We start from the raw sequence: 17,492 nt of genomic DNA, 5'->3' as shown, positions 1-17,492 counted from the left end.
CAGCCCTGTCCCACCACCCAGGACCTCTGGACCCCACCTGCAGTCTGCCCCTCGAGGCCTGCTGCCCTGCCAGGGGGAGCCCAGGTGGACTCGCGTGAAGGGCGGGCCTCCAGGCGCACTCAGCGCTGTACAAACTTGTATCCTGGGATTTTTCCACACAAAACACATCTCCCAGGGAAGCAACCGGTCTGATGAGCTCGCTGGGCGTGCGGGCGTTCCCACCCCACCCTCCTGGTGCCCCGGCAGTCCTGTCCCACACTGAGGCCCCGACGGCAGTGCTGGGCCCGGGATGCAGCCCAGGACTCCTCAGCCGGCAGCGGAGGCCTCTGGGATGAGCCCGGGGGCCGGCAGTATCTGGACCACCAGCAGGGTAGGTTGCCCACTGTGCCCATCCCCTGAGCTGGGAGACTCCACCCCAGGGTTCACCTTGTCCTTTCCGGGGACCCTCCCCTCCCTCTCTCACCCCCCACGCTGACCTCTGACTCCCACCCCCAGTCCCCTCCCCAGCACTGACCTCACCCCTAGGGCTGCCTTCTGACCCCGACCCCGCCTCGCCCCCAGGCCACTGCCCCCAGCCACCATTCCCACCTGGGCTCACGTCCCGTCCCCTGCCTTCAGGGGGCCAGGGCCCAGGGTCAGGGCCTCCCATGGGAGGGAAGGCCTGTGAGGGTGGCCCCAGGGCGACTTTTCCAGGGGAACCCAGGAGGTACATGAGGCCACTCAGCCCGCACCCCTCCAGCCCCCCTGGGCTCAGCCCCAACTCAGTCCGCCAGGGGCCTGTCCTGGATCCTAGCCGGGCCTACACGGGAGGCCTTGGAGCGTGCTGGCCCAGCGGGCGGTGCCACTCCAGGGAGACCTTCCTGGGGCGAGCGCTGCTAAGCCTGGCCCTCCCGCTCCCACCTCTGACTGCTGGGCCTCCCCTCCCCACACAACTCCGACCCCTCAAGGTCCCTGCTCGCCTGGACTCCTGGGTTCTCCCCGGCGCACGCCAGATCCTGCGCCCCCAGCCAGGGCAGGAGGGCCCCTCTGAGTCAACCCCCTGGGGCAGCCCCGCCTGCCCCTGCTGAGCTGAGCCTTGACTCATGGGTTGGGAGAGGGCTCCCACCTCCACAGCCTGGGGGGGGGGCGGGAGCCCAGGAGGGCTAGCCAGCCCTTTGGAGGCCTCTGCAGAGGCGGGGGGCTGGGGGCACTTCCGGAGTCTGCAGGATGGAGGTCTGGGGGGTCATGAGCCTGGGGTGGGCCCGTCTCACCTCTTGCTTCTGGGGTCTCTTGGGCACCAAGGACCAGGACGAGGGCCCCATAGAGCCCCCATCCACCCTAAAGCTCCACTCCAAGCCTTTTATCCTCAACTCTGTCCCTTAGCACTTGACCCCTGCTAGGCCTCACTCCAACCTCACTGCTGCGGTGCCTGGTCCCTGGAGTGACCTGGAGCCCCCAGCTCCCCAGGGTGGGGGAGCCCCCGCCCTCAGACTCCCCGAGGTGGCCTCCCTCCGCCCTTCCCTAATGCTCAGAACAGTAGGCCCAAAGGACCGGCTGTGGCCTATCCCAAAAGACAGGCTGGGAACAAAGAAGGGCCCGGACCCCTTCTGCCCTGTCCTGAGATGGGCAGAAGGAGGGGGAACGCGCATGGCCTGTTCTTCCGCCCAAATTCCACCTTAAGCGGGTGGTAGCCCCTCCCTCCCACCTGGCCCAGGTGTCCCCGCCCCTAGCTGAGCTCAGGGCTGGGCGGCGTCGGTCTCCCGGCCAGCCCTGGGCGAGGCCAGCGGGGAGGGGACTTCGGGGACAGGGCCGCGCGGGAAGAGACAGCGGAGACAAATCGGGCTGGAGGTGGCGACCGGGCCCAGGCCAGGCAGACCCGGCCCCCGCGCCCGCCGCCATGCAGGACGGTAACTTCCTGCTGTCGGCCCTGCAGCCCGAGATGGGTGTGTACTCCCTGGCGCTGCCCTCGGACCTGCAGCTGGACTGCCGGGGCACCGAAGGGCCGGAGGCCGAGAGGCTGCGTGCAGCTCGCGTCCAGGAGCAGGTCCGCGCTCGCCTCCTGCAGCTGGGTCAGCAGCCTTGGCAGAACGGGCCGGCCCAGCCCGACCGGGTGGCCGAGGCGGCCAGAGGTAGGCAGACGCTGGCCAGGTGCCCACGGTGGGTGGTGGGTGGCGGGTGGAGGTGGCCCCGGCGGGCGTGGTGGTGCGAGGGCCAGAGGCCGCGGTGGGGCCACTTTGGATTCAGCTCCCTGACTCACTCAGGCCCGCCTTGAGTCACCGCCCTACGCCTCCAGGCGTGGGAGAAGCCAAAGGTGAGGCCTCCACCTCCTGGCAGGGACCCCGGGGGTCCTCCCTGCGAGCCAGGTTGGGCCTCACCTGCCCACTGGGCCCTGAGCCTCCCGCCCCCCCAGGTGGGGCACGGGAGAAGTGGCACGTGGCCGGCCGGGTCCGTCTCTGTCGGCAAACCCGGAACACACACGCGTCCGGTCCCACATCCCACGGGCTCACACACGGTCTCAGACACGCAGACACACACGTCACTCCCCTGGAGACACAAACGCAGAGACACAGACGCCCAGACTCTAGCGTCTACCCCCCATGCCCCACGGGAATGAGCAGACAGAAAGGTGAGGGGCGGGGTCTGGGACTCCTGGAGGAGAGCCACGGCCTGTCTGGGCCAGGGTCTCCCTGCGGAATTGCGGGGGGGGCCCTGCTGGGGTGACCCGGATACTCTCCATGAGAGCAGCGGGTGGGGGAATGCCCCTCAGGGCCAGGCAGCCCCCTGTGTAGGAACCCCGGTTCGTGCATGGCGCACGTGCACGGGTGTACGTGTGTGTGTGCGTGTGCATCAGTGTGTGCAGCAAGTTCAGGGCGCTTCTAGAAATGCCATTTCCTCCCTTGCCAGGCTGCAGCAACAGGGACCAAGGTTAGATAGTAAGAGGAGCCTCCAGGATGTCAGGGGCCAAGACCCCGCTTCACAGTGGCTCGCGTGATCTCCAGAGAGCCCTTCCCAGTACTGGCCGCCAGCTGCTGGTCGGGGGATAAGCGGGTCAGCCAGCACAGGGGCCGCCAGGGCTGCCTGGATTCTTGCGTCCTCCCCTACCCGGGCCTCAGCCTTGCTGGTGGCCAAGTTGGGTGCCCAGGGGTCATGGGGTAGAGGAGGGAGCAGGGAGGGGTTAATTACCACCCTGGCTACCCTGGCAATTAGGGGAAAAAGGATTATAATTTGGGGGTGGGGGTAAGGCCCCCGGGCTCGGGGCCGTGCCCCCCCACGGCTGAGCCTCACTAGAGTCAAGGGGTGAATAGCCCCTGCCCAGAAGCCTCATTAACCAGGGCCCGTCTGGGGAGCGTGCTGGGCGGGGGAGTCCCCCCAGACCTCACTGAGGCAGAGGTTGGGGGAGGGTCCAAGGCCCCCCCTTCCCTTCACCCTCACCCTGAATCCCTTCAGCCAAGGAACTCTACCCTGGCCTTTGGGGGATGGGACTCTTCCCCCTCCAGGTGTGGCCACAGCAGGGACTCTAGCAGAGGCTGCCCACCCCAGGAACACCCTCCCCATCCAAAGACCCCGCCCCTGGCATTGCCCAGGTGATGCCACCCCAGTCCATTCCCACTGCTCTGCCTTGGTTTGACCTTTGCCCAACTCTTCTCCGGGCGTTCTCAGCTCTTCCTATACACCCGACCAACCACCCCGCGCCACCTGTCATCCACATATTCATTCAGTTGTCCCTTCAGCATCCACCCGTCCCTCCGTCCTCCCGGCTTAGATACCCCTTCACACACCAGTCTGTTCATCCAACCACCCATCCTTCCGATGGTCCAACCCGCCCTCCCCCCAGCTCTCCACCCTCCGCCCTCCATCCACCTGCCCGTCTGTCCACTCGCCATGCAGGCGGGCTGGTGCCGGTGCCCCCGGTTTGTGTGTGGCTAGGGGTGGGTGTGGCTCGGCCAGGTGGGTCAGGGGTCCAGGGAGACTGTGTGTCCGCGGTGAGTGACCAACAGCACAGGATGGGCTCCCGGGAGGTCAGTGTGGCTTCCTGGGGGCGGTGGCCAGGCGTTGTGCCCTGGCAGGGATCGGGGAGCTGAGGAAGGAGGCCCTGGCACACTCCCCAGGTAGCCGGGAGGTCAGCAGGGTGAGCACATCCGTCCCCCGCTGAGGGGCACAGCTGGAAGGGACGAGGGCTGTGGGAGGGATGACAAGGCAACGGCAGGGACCAGAAGCCAAGGCACCTGCCCCAGAGTCCACTGGCCTCCCCACCAGGGCTCAGGGCAGGAGGGCAGGCGGGAGGCCAGTGCCTTGCCGTCAGCCCAGCCACGCTGCACTGTCCCTTCCACAGGCGCGTGCCGGGCTCAGTACCACACCTTGCAGGCCGGTTTCAGCTCCCGCTCCCAGGGCCGGAGCGGGGACACCTCGGTGAGTGACAGCCCGGAGCCCCGTGAGGGAGGTTCTGGGGGCTCTGGGGGCTCCAGCGTCAGGAAGCCCAGCGCCCCTCACTGCCCTCCCCTCCCTGCCCCACAGACCTTCCGGCCCATCGCCAGGCCCGCCTGCAACCCTGTCTCCTGGTCCTCCCGCTCGGCCGTGGACGTGAGCTCCGGTCGAAGGCTGAGCTCAGCCCAGAGCGGAGGCAGTGCCCTTGGGGCCGCAGGGTATAGGGGTGCCCAGCCCGCGGCGCCCCCGCCCACCCGGCCCACGTCCTTCCACGAGCGTGGCAGGGTGGGGAGCTGGGCGGATCACGACACCTTGTCCCTGCGCTCGCTCAGGCTGGGGGCCGGGGGCCCGGATGAATGCTACAGAGTGGTGGAGGAGCCGCTGGAGCCGGCGGCCACCTCCGCCTACAGGGCCTTTGCCTCTGAGCGCCAGGCCGGCTCCAGCCGTGGCCGGGCTGGGGGCCTGGACTGGCCGGAGGCTGCCGAGGGGCCGCCCAGCCGGACCATCCGTGCCCCCGCCATGCGGACCCTGCAGCGGTTCCAGAGCGGCCACCGCAGCCGTGTGGGGGCTGGGGGAGTGCCAGGGGGCGTCCTGGAGCCCGCTATCCGGGCGCCATCTGTGCGCAGCCTCAGCCTCAGCCTGGGCGACTCGGGCCACCTGCCAGACATGCGTGGGCTGGACAGCTACGGTGGCCACCGCACTGTGCAGAGGCTCAGCAGCGGGTGAGCTGGGCCTGGCTCGGGGAGGGGGCTTCTGCCATGACCCTGGTCTGCCCCAGGCTCAGCTTGACCCGTCTCTTGTCTCTGCAGCTTTGATGACATTGACCTGCCCTCGGCAGTCAAGTACCTCATGGCCTCAGATCCCAACCTGCAGGTGCTGGGAGCAGCCTACATTCAGCACAAGTGCTACAGTGACACAGCAGCCAAGAAGCAGGTGACCGCCCCTGCTTACCACCCTCATGGGCCCCCCTTCACTCACTGTCCTCTGGTCCCTGACCACCCCTCACTGATCCCCAAGCTGCCTGGGCAGACCCCACCTGCCCAGAGCCTCCTCAGCAGAGGAGGGGCAGGAGGGACTGACTTGCACAAATCTGAATACCCCTGCACACACCTGCGTACATCTCCATACACCTGCATGTGGATGCACACGTCTCTATATACCTGCACACACCTGCACACCTTTGCACACATTTGCATGCATCTGCACACATCTCCATACACCTGCATGAGTATGCACACATCTCTATACACCTGCACGCTTCTGCACACATGTGCACACATCTGCGCACACCTGCGCACATCTCCATACACCTGTATGTGCATGCACACGTCTATATACCTGCACATACCTGCACACACTTGCACACATTTGCATGTTTCTGCACACCTCTGCACACACCTGCACACATCTCCATACACCTGCATATGTACTCACACGTCCGTATACACCTGCATACGTTTGCACATACCTATGCAGCGTGTGCACACGTGCTAACACCCGTGTGGCTATGCCCACAGGCCCGCAGCCTGCAGGCGGTGGCTAGGCTGGTGAAGCTCTTCAACCACGCCAACCAGGAGGTGCAGCGCCACGCCACGGGCGCCATGCGCAACCTTGTCTACGACAACGCGGACAACAAGCTGGCCCTGGTGGAGGAGAACGGCATCTTCGAGCTGCTGCGGACGCTGCGCGAGCAGGACGACGAGCTGCGCAAGAACGTCACAGGTGGCCCTGCTCCCCGCCCGCCGCTCTGCCGCCCTTCCCTCGGTCCCCATGGCCATCCCTGGGGCACGTCTCTGGAGCTGGACTCCAGCCCCAGGCCCCGCGGCCCCGAGCGTCCTCCTCTCTGCGCCGTTGCAGCCCCATGACCCTACACGTCACACTCAGGCTCTCCCCAGCGAGGCTCGAAGTGCCAGGCGGGGCCCTGGGAGAGGTTAGGGGCCTCCGCCCTGCCATCCCCGGGAGAGGCGGAGGGGCTGGAGGGCCGTCCCTGACCACGGCCTCGGCCCGCCTGCCCCAGGGATCCTGTGGAACCTGTCCTCCAGTGACCACCTGAAGGACCGCCTGGCCCGAGACACGCTGGAGCAGCTCACAGACCTGGTGCTGAGCCCCTTCTCAGGGGCCGGGGGAACGCCCCTCACCCAGCAGAACGCCTCGGAAGCGGAGATCTTCTACAATGCCACGGGCTTCCTCAGGTGCGACGGGCAGCAGGCAGGGGAGGCCCAGGGAAGGGGCGTTAGGATCTGAGGTCTGAATGACAAGGCGGGGCCACGGCAGGGGGGGGCCTGGGAGAAGTGGACGGCGAGGCAGAGGCGCTGACGCAGGAGTGGAACGGGCCACCAGGTGTCAACAGACTGGGGGCTGCAGGCTCAGATTTCTTTAAATCAGGGATTTGATCTGATATTTATAACCTCCCTGGAGCCCCGGACACTTTGAGAAGTGGATGGGGGATGGGCAGGCACGCAGAGGTGCCGAGGGGCAGAGCCCAGCTCGGGGGAGGAGGGGATTGGTGCTCAGGACCTCAGCCTTGGGTGGGTCCCTGTGGGGTGGGCTCTGCCTGTGGTCCCAACGGGGGTCTCTGATCTGCCTCCATCCAAAGGAACCTCAGCTCGGCCTCCCAGGCCACTCGCCAGAAGATGCGTGAGTGCCACGGGCTGGTGGACTCCCTGGTCACCTATATCAACCACGCCCTGGACGCGGGCAAGTGCGAGGACAAGGTGAGGGTCAGCCAGTGCCCCGGGGCCCGAGGGGCTCCAGCCTGCTCTGACCGAGGTCCGCCCTCTGTCCACAGAGCGTGGAGAACGCCGTGTGCGTGCTCAGGAACCTGTCCTACCGCCTGTACGACGAGATGCCACCATCGGCCCTGCAGCGGCTGGAGGGCCGAGGCCGCCGGGATGCGGCAGGGGCGCCGCCAGGCGAGGCAGTGGGCTGCTTCACGCCACAGAGCCGGCGGCTCCGAGAGGTGGGTGCGGGCCTGGGCAGGCGGGCGGGCGGAAGCAGGGATCCCGGGTGACCTCGGCTGACCCTCCACGCCCTCCTGCCCAGCCGCCCCTCATGGCCGACGCGCTCACCTTCGCCGAGGTGTCTAAGGACCCCAAGGGCCTGGAGTGGCTGTGGAGCCCCCAGGTCGTGGCGCTGTACAACCGGCTGCTGCAGCGCTGTGAGCTCAACCGGCACACGACGGAAGCGGCTGCCGGGGCGCTGCAGAACATCACCGCAGGCGACCGCAGGGTGAGGTGGCCTGGGACCACACCTGGCCACGCGCTGGGGACGCGAGGCACTGGGCACGCAAGGGGTGGACGGGGGACAGGAGCCTGCTCTCCCGGACTTCACGGTGCATCGGGGGGCCAGAACTTCGGAGCGAGAGAGGAAGGCAGGCAGGATGCGGCTGGAGGAGGCCACCTCCGGCCCCCGGGGCTGCACTGAGTTTCAGGAAGGTGCCGGGAGGGTTGGGCCAGGAGGGAGCAGACCCGGGGCCTCCACGGGGCGCCAGCACCCGTTCTCACCAGCCCCTCTCCCGCCGGCAGTGGGCGGGCGTGCTGAGCCGGCTGGCTCTGGAGCAGGAGCGTATCCTGAACCCGCTGCTGGACCGAGTTCGGACCGCTGACCACCACCAGCTGCGCTCACTGACCGGCCTCATCCGAAACCTGGCTCGGAACGCCAGGAACAAGGATGAGCTGTGTGAGTCCAGCCGCCCGAAGCCCGGGCTCTGTCTCCCCGGGGCTGGGCGCACGCCGGGACGCGTCTGCACTGCTCCTCCGGCCGGCTTCTGGGAAGCCGGAGCTGGTGGGCAGACAGGCGCACCAGCTCGCTGGGGGAGCAGGGGATGGCCGGTGCCAAGGGGGCGGGGCAGGGGGCGGGCAACGGAGACTGACCGCCCCGACCTCCTGGCAGCCACCAAGGTGGTGAGTCACCTGATTGAGAAGCTGCCTGGCAGCCCGGGCGAGAACTCGCCCCCGGCCGACGTGCTGGTGAACATCATAGCCGTCCTCAACAACCTGGTGGTGGCCAGTCCCGTGGCCGCCCGAGACCTGCTCTACTTCGATGGGCTGCGCAAGCTGTTCTTCATCAAGAAGAAGCGGGACAGGTCAGGGCCCGAGCCCCGTGCCCACCCTGCCCCCCCAGCTTGCCCTGCCTTCTGGCCAAGCCTGTCACCCCACTGACCCCTGCCCCCTGCCCCCCCAGCCCTGACAATGAGACGTCCTCCCGGGCAGCCTCCAGCCTCTTGGCCAACCTGTGGCAGTACAACAAGCTCCACCGAGACTTCCGGGCGGTATGTTCCCGCGGTCCAGGGCAGGCGGGGCTGTGCGTGTGGGACGTGGGCCCAGGACGGCAGGGAAGGACACGGAAACCCATGTGGCCCAGGGCACCCATAAGACCAGGGGCCCGCTCCCAGCACACCCGGGGGGACGGGATGCAGAGCAGCAGCGCCCTGACCCCAGGCCCCTCTCCACCGCAGAAGGGCTACCGAAAGGAAGACTTCCTGGGCCCGTAGGCGAAGCCTTCCTTGAAGGAGCGTGCGATGTGACCCACCTCCGAGGGAAGGGCTCAGCTCAGGGCTGCTCGCCAGCCAGCCTGGAGGACAGGGTCGATGATGGCCCAGGGGCTCTCGCTGGAGCCCCGTCCACGTGCAACCTGAAGGCCTGGGCCACGGGGGAGGGGACAGGGGCTTGCGGCTGGGGAATCGGCTTCTGCAGGGCAGGGGGTGGGGCAGGGCTTGAGGCTGCTCTGATGCGTGGGGTGGTGGCCAGGTCACACTGGCAGAGGTGGCACTGGCTGCGGCCCAGCAGCGCCTCGGGACAGCCAGCAATGGGAATAAAGGTGGCCGTGAACTCAGCAGCCACGGGCCCTCATGCTTCTCTGGTTGGTCAGACCTGGGGGTCGGACCCAAGGACTCAGCAATGTCCCCAAGCGCAACCATGCCTGCCCCTTAGGACACTCGCCCCTGGGGCCATACACAGGCCTCTCCAGGTCAGGGGACCCAGGACAGGGAGGAGGGCGTGTCCGGCAGCGGGAGAGCTGGCGGAGAGAACGGAGGAGATGGGGCAGACAGCAGAGGCAGCCTCAAGCCAAGTTAAGGCGCAGAAGCAGCAGAGCTGGGGACTTTGTGTGCAGAGGAACGAGCACTTCTGGGGCAGCTGTGACTCCCACTGGCCTCAGTGCTGCCCTGCCGGGCTGTGCTCACGTCGCACATGCATCCAACACCTCTCCCCGCCCTGCCTTCCTGGGCCTGGAGGTGCCCTGACAGGGATACTCATGCTGTCTGAAGTTTGGGGTCCAGTAGGTTCTGGAACCTCTCTCCATCTCACCAAGCCAGGCCTTTTGCTTGTAAAGTTCCCACTGATATTTGTACAACAACAGGCTTTTTCTGCAAAGCTCAGAACCTGAAGTCTCTGAGGGGCCTGCCCCCAAGGACTGTCTGGATGAGAGTGGACCTGGGAACAGTCACGGCCCCACGCAGGGAGACCCGAGGAGGCCACCGCAAGAGACGTGCCTGAGCTGGCTCAGGACGGAGGATGGGGAGAGGGTGGGCTTGAGTGGACACCCAGATGTGGTGACCAGATGGCCATGGAGTGAGAAGAGGGTGGGATCCAGGGCCCTGGAGTGCCTGAGACGGAAGTGAGTGTCGGGGAGGGGCGTGTTCTGCTCAGGACACTGCATACGCCCTTCCTGCCCCAGGAGAGGAGAGGAGAGGCCGAGACCTGGGCAGGATTCCAAAGGACTTTATTTCTGGCACAAGGAGGGTCGCTGGGCCCACTCTCTTTCCCCGAGGTCCCAGGGCTGCAGGTAGACAGGGCTCGTGGTCCTGCTGAGTGGGAAAAAAATCAGCCCTGCCCCCAGCTGTCCCTGGTGATCGTGCTGCTCCAGGGGGCAGGGGCTACACGTCATCCTCCGACACCAGGCAATAGAAGTCCGTGCGGGCACTGTAGTTTCGGGAGCCAAGGTCCGACACATCCACTTCACTGCCTTGGCCCTCTCCAAGTGAGACCCCACTTGCATGCGGTGGAGCTGCTGGCTCCCCAAAGACAGGCCCTCGTACACCTGGGGAGGGGTACCGCCAGGCCTGAGGCTGGGCTGCCCACAGCCTGCCTTCTGCCAGGGTCACTCCCTGCTGCCCCTCCTGCATGGTGGCATTTGAGGTCCTGGAGGTTCCCAGTCAGGCCCCGGGCCCGACCACCTTCATGGAAAGAGGCAGTGGGAGGTGCTGGGAATTAAGCCCATCCACGGGCTGCAGGGAGCAGTCCCCGCCGCCTGGACCCTTTTTGGGGCTCCACCTTATGCAGCCCCCCTCCAACTCAGGCTGAGCTTCTCAGGGTCAGGGGTGGGGCCGGTGGGCATACCCAGGTCCCCCTCAGGGTCAGGGTCCAGCTCCGGGTCCAGGGTCCGACCCTCTGGGACCCGGCCTCGCACAATCAGCATGGGGTCCTTGTCATCCTGCAGCCGGGTCTGGGGGTCTCCCTCCATCGCTCTGTACTGCACCTTCCGTGGCAACGCCAACTGTAGCTCTTTCCAAAAATCGGAGGAAGGTGTCTGGAGACCAAGGTGGGGCAGTTAGCAGGCGTGAACAATTGAGGGGGGGTGGGGGTGGGGGGGGTGCCAACACGGAAAGACCCTGGTCCCCTTGGCCCCAAGGAGCCCACTCCTCTGGGCGGCTGACCATGGCGCCTCCACCCACGGGCTCCCATGCACAAGCCCCCTCCCTCCCCGCCCCCTGCCCCTCCGCACCACGGAACCGGGCCTCCAGAGCAGCAGGGTCACCAGGTGGCGATGCTGGCGCAGCAGGCGGAGCGCAGGGTGTGCGGGGTCGCGCCGCTGGCCCTCGAAAGTGATGAAGATGGGTCTGCGCGTGAGCTCCAGCAGCCGGCACAGGCCCTCCCTGCGAGGGCGGCACCGTCAGGAGGGGCGCAGTTGGGGCCCACCCAGCCCCGCGCGGGACCCACCGGAAGCTGTGACTGCACCAGGCCCGGCCGAGGAAGGCGTCGGACAACACCACGACGAGGCGCCGGCAGCGGCTCAGGTTCACCAGGAGGTCGGCCGACGGCTCTGCGGGAACCCGGACATCGGCGTGGGCGGTGCGGACGGGGCCCTAGAAGGGGCGGGGCCCTGGCCTGGGCCTGAGGAGGACCCGAGGGGGCGTGGCCCTGGGAAGGCGGGATCTGGGCCGGAACAGGGGCGGGGCCCGAGAGATGGGGCTGGGTCCTGGACGGGGAGGAGGCGGGCTTGAGGGGCGTGCCCCTGGAAAAGCGGGGCGTGGCCCTGGAAAGGCGGGGTCTGGGCCGGAACAGGGGTGGGGTCTGCGCCCCGGATCGGGGCTGGGCCCGAGCGGAAAGGGGCAGGGCGCCGCGGTACCCGCGCGCGGCAGGAGGTCGCGGTCGTCCAGAAAGAGCTTGTAACCCCGACGCCGCTCCAGCTGCGGCTTCAGGATGAAGTTCACGAATTTCCGGTCCTCGGGGCTGTCGCTGTACGAGACGTAGGCGTCGTAGAGCTTCCCGTCTGCGGACGGCGGCGGGTCAGCGCGGCCGCTTTCCAGGCCTAGGCCTGCCACCCTCGGGGCCCCCTAAACCTCCCCCCTTGTGCCCCAGGGGCCAGGCCAGCCCCCCAGACGCAGACCCAGCAGATCTCGGCCCCGGACCCCGCTTAGACCCCTCCTCAGCACAGGATTCCGAGTGGAGCCCTGGAACCAGGCTACCGTGGCCCCCTTCTGCCGGCCCTGTGCCCTCCTGGGCCGCACAGAGACAGCCCCCTTCCCTGGACTGGGATCTCGCCAGTGCCCTCCAGGGACGGATGCCTCCTCGCCCCCACCTCCAGAGCCAATCCCCCCCACCCAGAGCTGAGCCTAGGGAGGCCCCGTGGCTGACTCCGCCTCCCCATCCATCCGCGCCCCACGCACCGTTCATCTCCACCTCCCCATACGTGTCTTGGTACCAGAGCAGTACATTGAGTCGACACTTCACGTATAGCAGCGCTGCCAGGAGCAGGACCAGCAGGACCAGGAGTGAGGCCAGCACCGCGGCCACATGTCCAGCCAGGCCTGGGGACAGAGCCACTGACTGAGCCGCCCCAGCACCCTCCAAGCCTAAAGGCTCCCCAGGCCTCCCTCCTAGCTTCTACCCCACTGGACCCCACTCACCAGCTCTCCCAAGAGTGAAGGAAGAGGAGCTGGTGTTCTGGACAGAGCAGGTGAAGGTCCTGAAGTCCTCAGTACTGGTCAGGTTGATCCGCAGGACACTGGACACAAGCACCTCTGACCAGTTGGCCTTGACCCTGGGGAGACCAGGCCCCACCCCCTCACCTGGGGCCCGACAGCATCACTGGATGCCCCAGAGCCCCACTTGTCCGGGACTCGCCCAGAGAGGCTGCAGATTTGGGCCTCCTGGGCAGTCCTTGGGCCATAAGCTAAGAGAAATGGCCAGAACATGAAGGGGGTGTGGATCCCTTTTGGGACAGTCACCCTAATCCTGGGTCTGGGTCCTGGGGGTCCTCAGATCCTAGGCTTGGCCCGACGGTCAATGAGTAATTCAGGCTGTAGGACTCTGCTGGCACCCATGGCCCTGGGCGGCCTACAAGGTGAGTGTCTAGAGGGGCCATCTGTCCCTGCAGTCACTGACTCTTAGTGTGCATCCAGAGTGGCACTCTGCCTGTGTCATGTCTGGCCAGTCACTCCCCAGCCCATGTCCAGGTGATTACAGACCAGGGTGTAGGTCAGAGAGGCCACTGGGGATGGGTATATCCAGCGTGGTCACCTGACCCCAGACACCCTCATCTCTTACCAGGAGTCCTCATGGAGGTCATAGTGGCTTCCATTGCCCAGCAGCAGCCCATCTTTCAGCCACTGGACCGAGGGCAAGGGGCAGTGGGGCCCAGAGACCACCGAGGCCGTGCAGTTCAGAGTGACCACACTGCCCAGGGCAGGCCACAGGACCTGGTTTCCAGATGGGGAGAGGAAGTCAGGGGCCCTGCCGCAGGGTCCTGCAGAGAGAGGACCCAGGGGGTTAGCTCTGCCCACGATGCCAGCCTCCCACTGTCCACAGATGGTCTGTGGGCCAGGAAAAAACCAAGGTGGCCAGTGGCATGTGCTGCTTGGTAACCACACCATGTCTGTCCACAAGTCCCTTGGGGGACAGGGCCTGGCATCTGGCACGTCTTACCCCAGCAGCAGCTGGTTCTTCTGTGTTCTGCCTGCCCTGGATGTGGCCGCCAGTCCTCAGAGAAGATGTTAGCATGGAGTCATGGCTGAGCTGACCCAGCACCGCCCCCCAACTCAGCAGGGCCCGCCTAGCTGCCTGTCTACCCAGGACGTGAGCCAGCACACATTTCCTGTGTGCACCTGTCGCCCACTGCTCTGATGCCAGGCCCCGGCCCCTCTGCTGGACACCGGTGGTGTGGGGGAGTCAGGGGTTGCGTGTCAGCACCTTCCACCTGGTATGGGAGCTGGGGGTTCCAGGACCCTCTACTCCTGGCCACAGGCAAGCCTTCTCACCTCCCCAAGATCTGAACTTTCTCATCTTTAAATTGGGGTGATGAGCCGAAGCCGGCAGGCGTGGAAGACCGCCATCATCTTGGTAGTGTGGTCTCCCAGCAGCCCGCCCCCCATGGCCCCCCACCAGCGCCCACTCCCAGTATCCCTGGGCTTTACTGACCCCCACGAGCCTGGTCTAGAGGCCTTGGGCAGGAGAGGGTGAGGGCCCATCCTAACCATGGGGTCAGGACCCCGGGCCATAGGGGAGGGGCAAACAGAGGTCTTTGTACCCCTGGCTTGAGGCCAAGCAGAGAGGCCAGGCCACAGTGCAGCGTGGAGCCAGCCTGAGGGGCAGGAGGTGGGAGTGGAGCCCGTGCCCATCCCTCTCTGACCGTCTACCTGCCATGGTCTGGCCGGGGCCTCCTCGAGGCAGGCTGGACACTGGTGCCACCCACGGCTCCCCGGGGCTCCTTGGCCGAGCAGACTGATCCGTCAAGGGCTGGGCAGGATTCAATCTCTGTACTTGTGGCCAGTCAGTCAGGGCACCGGGACGGGTCAGAGGCTGCCGCCATCCCCGGGAGCAAGTTAAACAAGAACAGGATAAGTTAACGTGTAACTCTGGCCACCGAAGCACTGCCTCTGCCCCAGCTGCCGCGTGGAGGCCGCAGAGCACCAGGCACAGCCTAGACTGCACATCATCTGCCCCGGGGACACCGTGACAGCCCAGGGTGGGACAGCGCTCCCGGCACCCCTCGTGAGCCCGGGAGTTGGCCTCGTTCCCAGGTCCCCTGGGACAGGGCTGTCACATACAGGCAGGGGGGCTGCAGCACAGCCGCACTCAGCCTGCACCGAGGCTCCGGGGGGCTCGGGGTTCTCGAGTGCTGGGCTGCCTGACCGAGCCTCACTCCCAGCCACGGGGTTTTGTTCTGGACGCCGTCCTGGGTGCACCACGCATGCGTGAACCCAGCACTTGAGGCTGCACTGGGCCGAGGTGTCGAGGCAGGAGGGGCGAGCGGGGGGGGTCAGGCTGGTCTCACGGGGCAGCCCTCCTTCTGGGTCCTGTGCTGGCGCCGCCACCCGTTTGTCATCTTCAGACCCAGGCACTTTCGTCCACACTGCCCATCTAGTTCTCCAGGGGAAGCCCCCACCCGCCCACAGGTGACCTTTTTCTCCTGCGCGGGGTCCGGGACCACTACCCGCCAGACTGGCAGCAGCCACACGCCTCTTGACCCAAAAGCTCTCCAGTGACCTGGGCTGAAAGGCGGGGCGTGAAGCCCCGGTGTCAGAGCCTTCGAGGAAGACTCCTTGGCAGCCGGGCCTTGGGCATCTCCTCCCTGGCGCCCAGCGGGTATTTACTGGGCATCTAGTCCTCCCCCTCCTCCCTGCTAAGTGCACACACCAGGGCCCCGGCTCCTTCAGGCCCTCCCCCCACCCGTGGGGCCCCTGAGGTTTTGCAGGGACGAGTCTTAGCCTGCCCCCCATTCCTTCGGCACGGGTGACCCGACGTGGACCCGTGATCAGCTGGAAGCCCCTAGTTTGGCTGGAATTTCCTCGGAAATCGGTGGAGCATCAGGCTCGTTCCCGGGGGCCTGGTGCAGAGGGTCCTTCCAGAAGGCCTCTGGAGTGGAGGGCAGCCCTGGGAAGGCCCTTGAAGCAGGAGGACAAGCCCACTGAGGGCTATGGGAGGCTGGGCGGCTCACATCCCTTCCCCCAGCCCAGCGGGTCCCAGGGCAACTCCTGCAGTGGCCCCTTGGCCTCTGTAACCTCGGAAGACCTCCTACCCCTGGACAGGCAACCTCGGACCCTCCTGGAAATTCAGGCCAAACCACATGGCCAGGTGACAGGTGTCCCCCTGCATACCCTCCGCTGCAACCCTCCCTGTGCTCTGTATGGTCTCTGTGCTGTACACCCGCCCCCTGCAAGTCCCACACAGGCCTGCACTAAGCTCTTGGTCCCCGTGCACACGTGCACACTCCCCACACCTCCGACACTCTGGCAGTCCACACACTTGGCACACAACCACGAGCATCTGTGCACACCCCACACCCCGCCCCTCACACCCACCCTCAGCCTCCCATCACCCCTCGCTCTCTCACTGGCACACACGCACCACGCACACACGTGCTCACACAAGCCACGTGCTTTGCGGGCCTCCCCTCAGCCAGGCCTGATTTCGAGGGCAGGGCTCAGGCCGGAAAAGGCATCCGAGGACGAGAACACAGGCTCACGCTGAGCAGCGAGGACACGGAGTCACCTGGTTCCAGCTCTTTCCTCCTGAGGAGGGGATGTCCGTCACTGAGGTCATTCACGTGTGCTTGGGAGCAAACTCTTTGCTCGGCTGGGCCCCCGGCCCAGTCCAAATCACCACGGCTGCCCCAGACGCATCGCCAAGCACGGCGAGGCCCTGGCTTTTGTTTGTGCGTTTTAATAAGAACTTTCCCCGTAGCTTCCTGGCTTTGCAGTCACATCCTCTCCTCAACCTAAACCCCACCCAGGCACCCACCCTCCTCCCCAGCGGGCTGGCGGGCAGTTGGTGGTTCTCCCCGCCAGCCCCGCCTGCCCCACTCTTCCTGTAACTCTGAGTCAAGCGGCTCCTTCCTCTAGGGCCCGCCCCAGCCCACCCCGGCACCGGCACCGTCCTTCCCTTCCCAAGGCTAGGCCTGGGCGAGCGGGGAGGTGGCAGAAGGGCTGGGGGCCACGGTGATATGTGGGGGTCCTGGCCAGCGGACCCCCAGTCAGGGCCGTCCTGCACACGCATGAGGAGCTGGGCAGTACGGCCTGCTTCCTGGACACTCCCTACGGTCCCAACACCCAGGAGAAGGGGGGTGGTCTCCACGTAGCTCCCCTGGCCCCAGTGAGCAGCCCCGATGTATCTCTGACCTCTGACCTGCCAGGGTGATGGGTGGGGCTCCTGTGGAAACTCTCACCAATAACGGGCCCTTGAGCAGGGCTCTCTGGCCCCCTCCCTGTCCACCTCCCAGGTGTAGCCCCCAAATGGTGAGCAGTTACCTGGGCGCTGGGGTATCACACGGACCTTAAGCCCTCTCTTCTAGATAAGGAAGCAAACAGGAGGCCTCCGCAAGGCTCCCAGCTCTGAGCCCAGGTGGGGGAGAGCCGACATCTCCTGTGCTCACAACAGACTGCCCCGCACGCCCATCCCGGACTGACCTGGAACTCGGGGCCCAGCACTGGCGGCTCATGGCGCTGCCCACAGCAATCAGGCAGCGTCCCCTGTGGTCCCTGTCCCTGCCCTCACCCCCCAGGGGCAGAGCACCCTCACTGCAGCGTCAGCTTTCCTACATCCTTAATCTGACCCTGTCCAAGCCCCCTGCTCAACGCCCCCCGCCCCGTGGCCTCCAAGACCCTTGGACGATGGTGCATCTTGGGCTCAGGGTGCAACAGAACTGGAAGAAGTCCTGACTGCACCGCTTCCCCACCGAGCCGCAGCTCCTCCGAGGCGCCCCAGCGGGCCGTGAGGCTGAGTGAGCAGCAAAAGCACCTGCGGGACAGGCTAGTGGCCGCCAGCACTCAGTGGCCTGCCAGGGAGCGCCCAGGCAGGAGGCAAAGAGCCAGTTCTCCCTGGTGTCCCCAGCTGCTTTGCTGCCTCTCAAAGCTCCTGCCAGACTGCCTG

The 17,492-nt window shown here is 66.3% G+C and overlaps 2 protein-coding genes across 3 annotated transcripts; one reads left to right on the top strand and one right to left on the bottom strand.

Moving 5' to 3' along the window:
• Positions 1 to 289: 289 nt before the first annotated feature.
• Positions 290 to 9,013, top strand: PKP3 (plakophilin 3). The gene is made up of 14 exons (XM_068534338.1): positions 290 to 370; positions 1,913 to 2,108; positions 4,313 to 4,389; positions 4,495 to 5,126; positions 5,214 to 5,337; positions 5,922 to 6,126; positions 6,422 to 6,596; positions 7,001 to 7,118; positions 7,193 to 7,363; positions 7,447 to 7,632; positions 7,929 to 8,082; positions 8,296 to 8,488; positions 8,587 to 8,674; positions 8,861 to 9,013. Exons 1-14 carry the CDS (start codon positions 290 to 292, stop codon positions 8,894 to 8,896), a joined length of 2,436 nt encoding a protein of 811 aa, XP_068390439.1. The 3' UTR covers positions 8,897 to 9,013.
• A 1,095-nt stretch (positions 9,014 to 10,108) lies between these two features.
• On the bottom strand, positions 10,109 to 16,328 carry SIGIRR (single Ig and TIR domain containing). 2 transcript variants are annotated; one of them, XM_068534325.1, is made up of 10 exons: positions 16,116 to 16,328; positions 14,261 to 14,423; positions 13,173 to 13,371; positions 12,533 to 12,666; positions 12,293 to 12,433; positions 11,752 to 11,895; positions 11,343 to 11,445; positions 11,128 to 11,278; positions 10,743 to 10,932; positions 10,109 to 10,443 (listed from the first exon to the last, which is right to left on the bottom strand). In XM_068534325.1, exons 1-10 carry the CDS (start codon positions 16,164 to 16,166, stop codon positions 10,280 to 10,282), a joined length of 1,440 nt encoding a protein of 479 aa, XP_068390426.1. In that variant the 5' UTR covers positions 16,167 to 16,328; the 3' UTR covers positions 10,109 to 10,279. The 2 variants fall into 2 exon arrangements, with proteins under 2 accessions (XP_068390426.1, XP_068390428.1); XM_068534327.1 differs by having other exon boundaries at positions 12,293 to 12,367.
• Between the last annotated feature and the right edge of the window lie 1,164 nt (positions 16,329 to 17,492).

This window comes from Eschrichtius robustus, unplaced genomic scaffold (assembly GCF_028021215.1).
Source record: "Eschrichtius robustus isolate mEscRob2 unplaced genomic scaffold, mEscRob2.pri scaffold_281, whole genome shotgun sequence".
In the NCBI taxonomy this organism is placed as follows: Eukaryota; Metazoa; Chordata; class Mammalia; order Artiodactyla; family Eschrichtiidae; genus Eschrichtius; species Eschrichtius robustus.
This window is presented reverse-complemented; position numbering and strand designations above follow the sequence as displayed.

What these genes read in the sequence shown, in the direction of transcription:
- PKP3 (XM_068534338.1), top strand. Translation starts at nt 290, where the DNA reads ATGCAGCCCAGGACTCCTCAGCCGGCAGCGGAGGCCTCTGGGATGAGC. An exon ending in ACACAGCAGCCAAGAAGCAG is followed by an intron (nt 5,338 to 5,921) that starts GTGACCGCCCCT and finishes CTATGCCCACAG; the next exon opens with GCCCGCAGCCTGCAGGCGGT. An exon ending in ATCAAGAAGAAGCGGGACAG is followed by an intron (nt 8,489 to 8,586) that starts GTCAGGGCCCGA and finishes CTGCCCCCCCAG; the next exon opens with CCCTGACAATGAGACGTCCT.
- SIGIRR (XM_068534325.1), bottom strand. Translation starts at nt 16,166, where the DNA reads ATGACCTCAGTGACGGACATCCCCTCCTCAGGAGGAAAGAGCTGGAAC. An exon ending in CCCCGGCCAGACCATGGCAG is followed by an intron (nt 13,372 to 14,260) that starts GTAGACGGTCAG and finishes CTCTCTCTGCAG; the next exon opens with GACCCTGCGGCAGGGCCCCT. An exon ending in TGGGGAGGTGGAGATGAACG is followed by an intron (nt 11,896 to 12,292) that starts GTGCGTGGGGCG and finishes CGCCGTCCGCAG; the next exon opens with ACGGGAAGCTCTACGACGCC.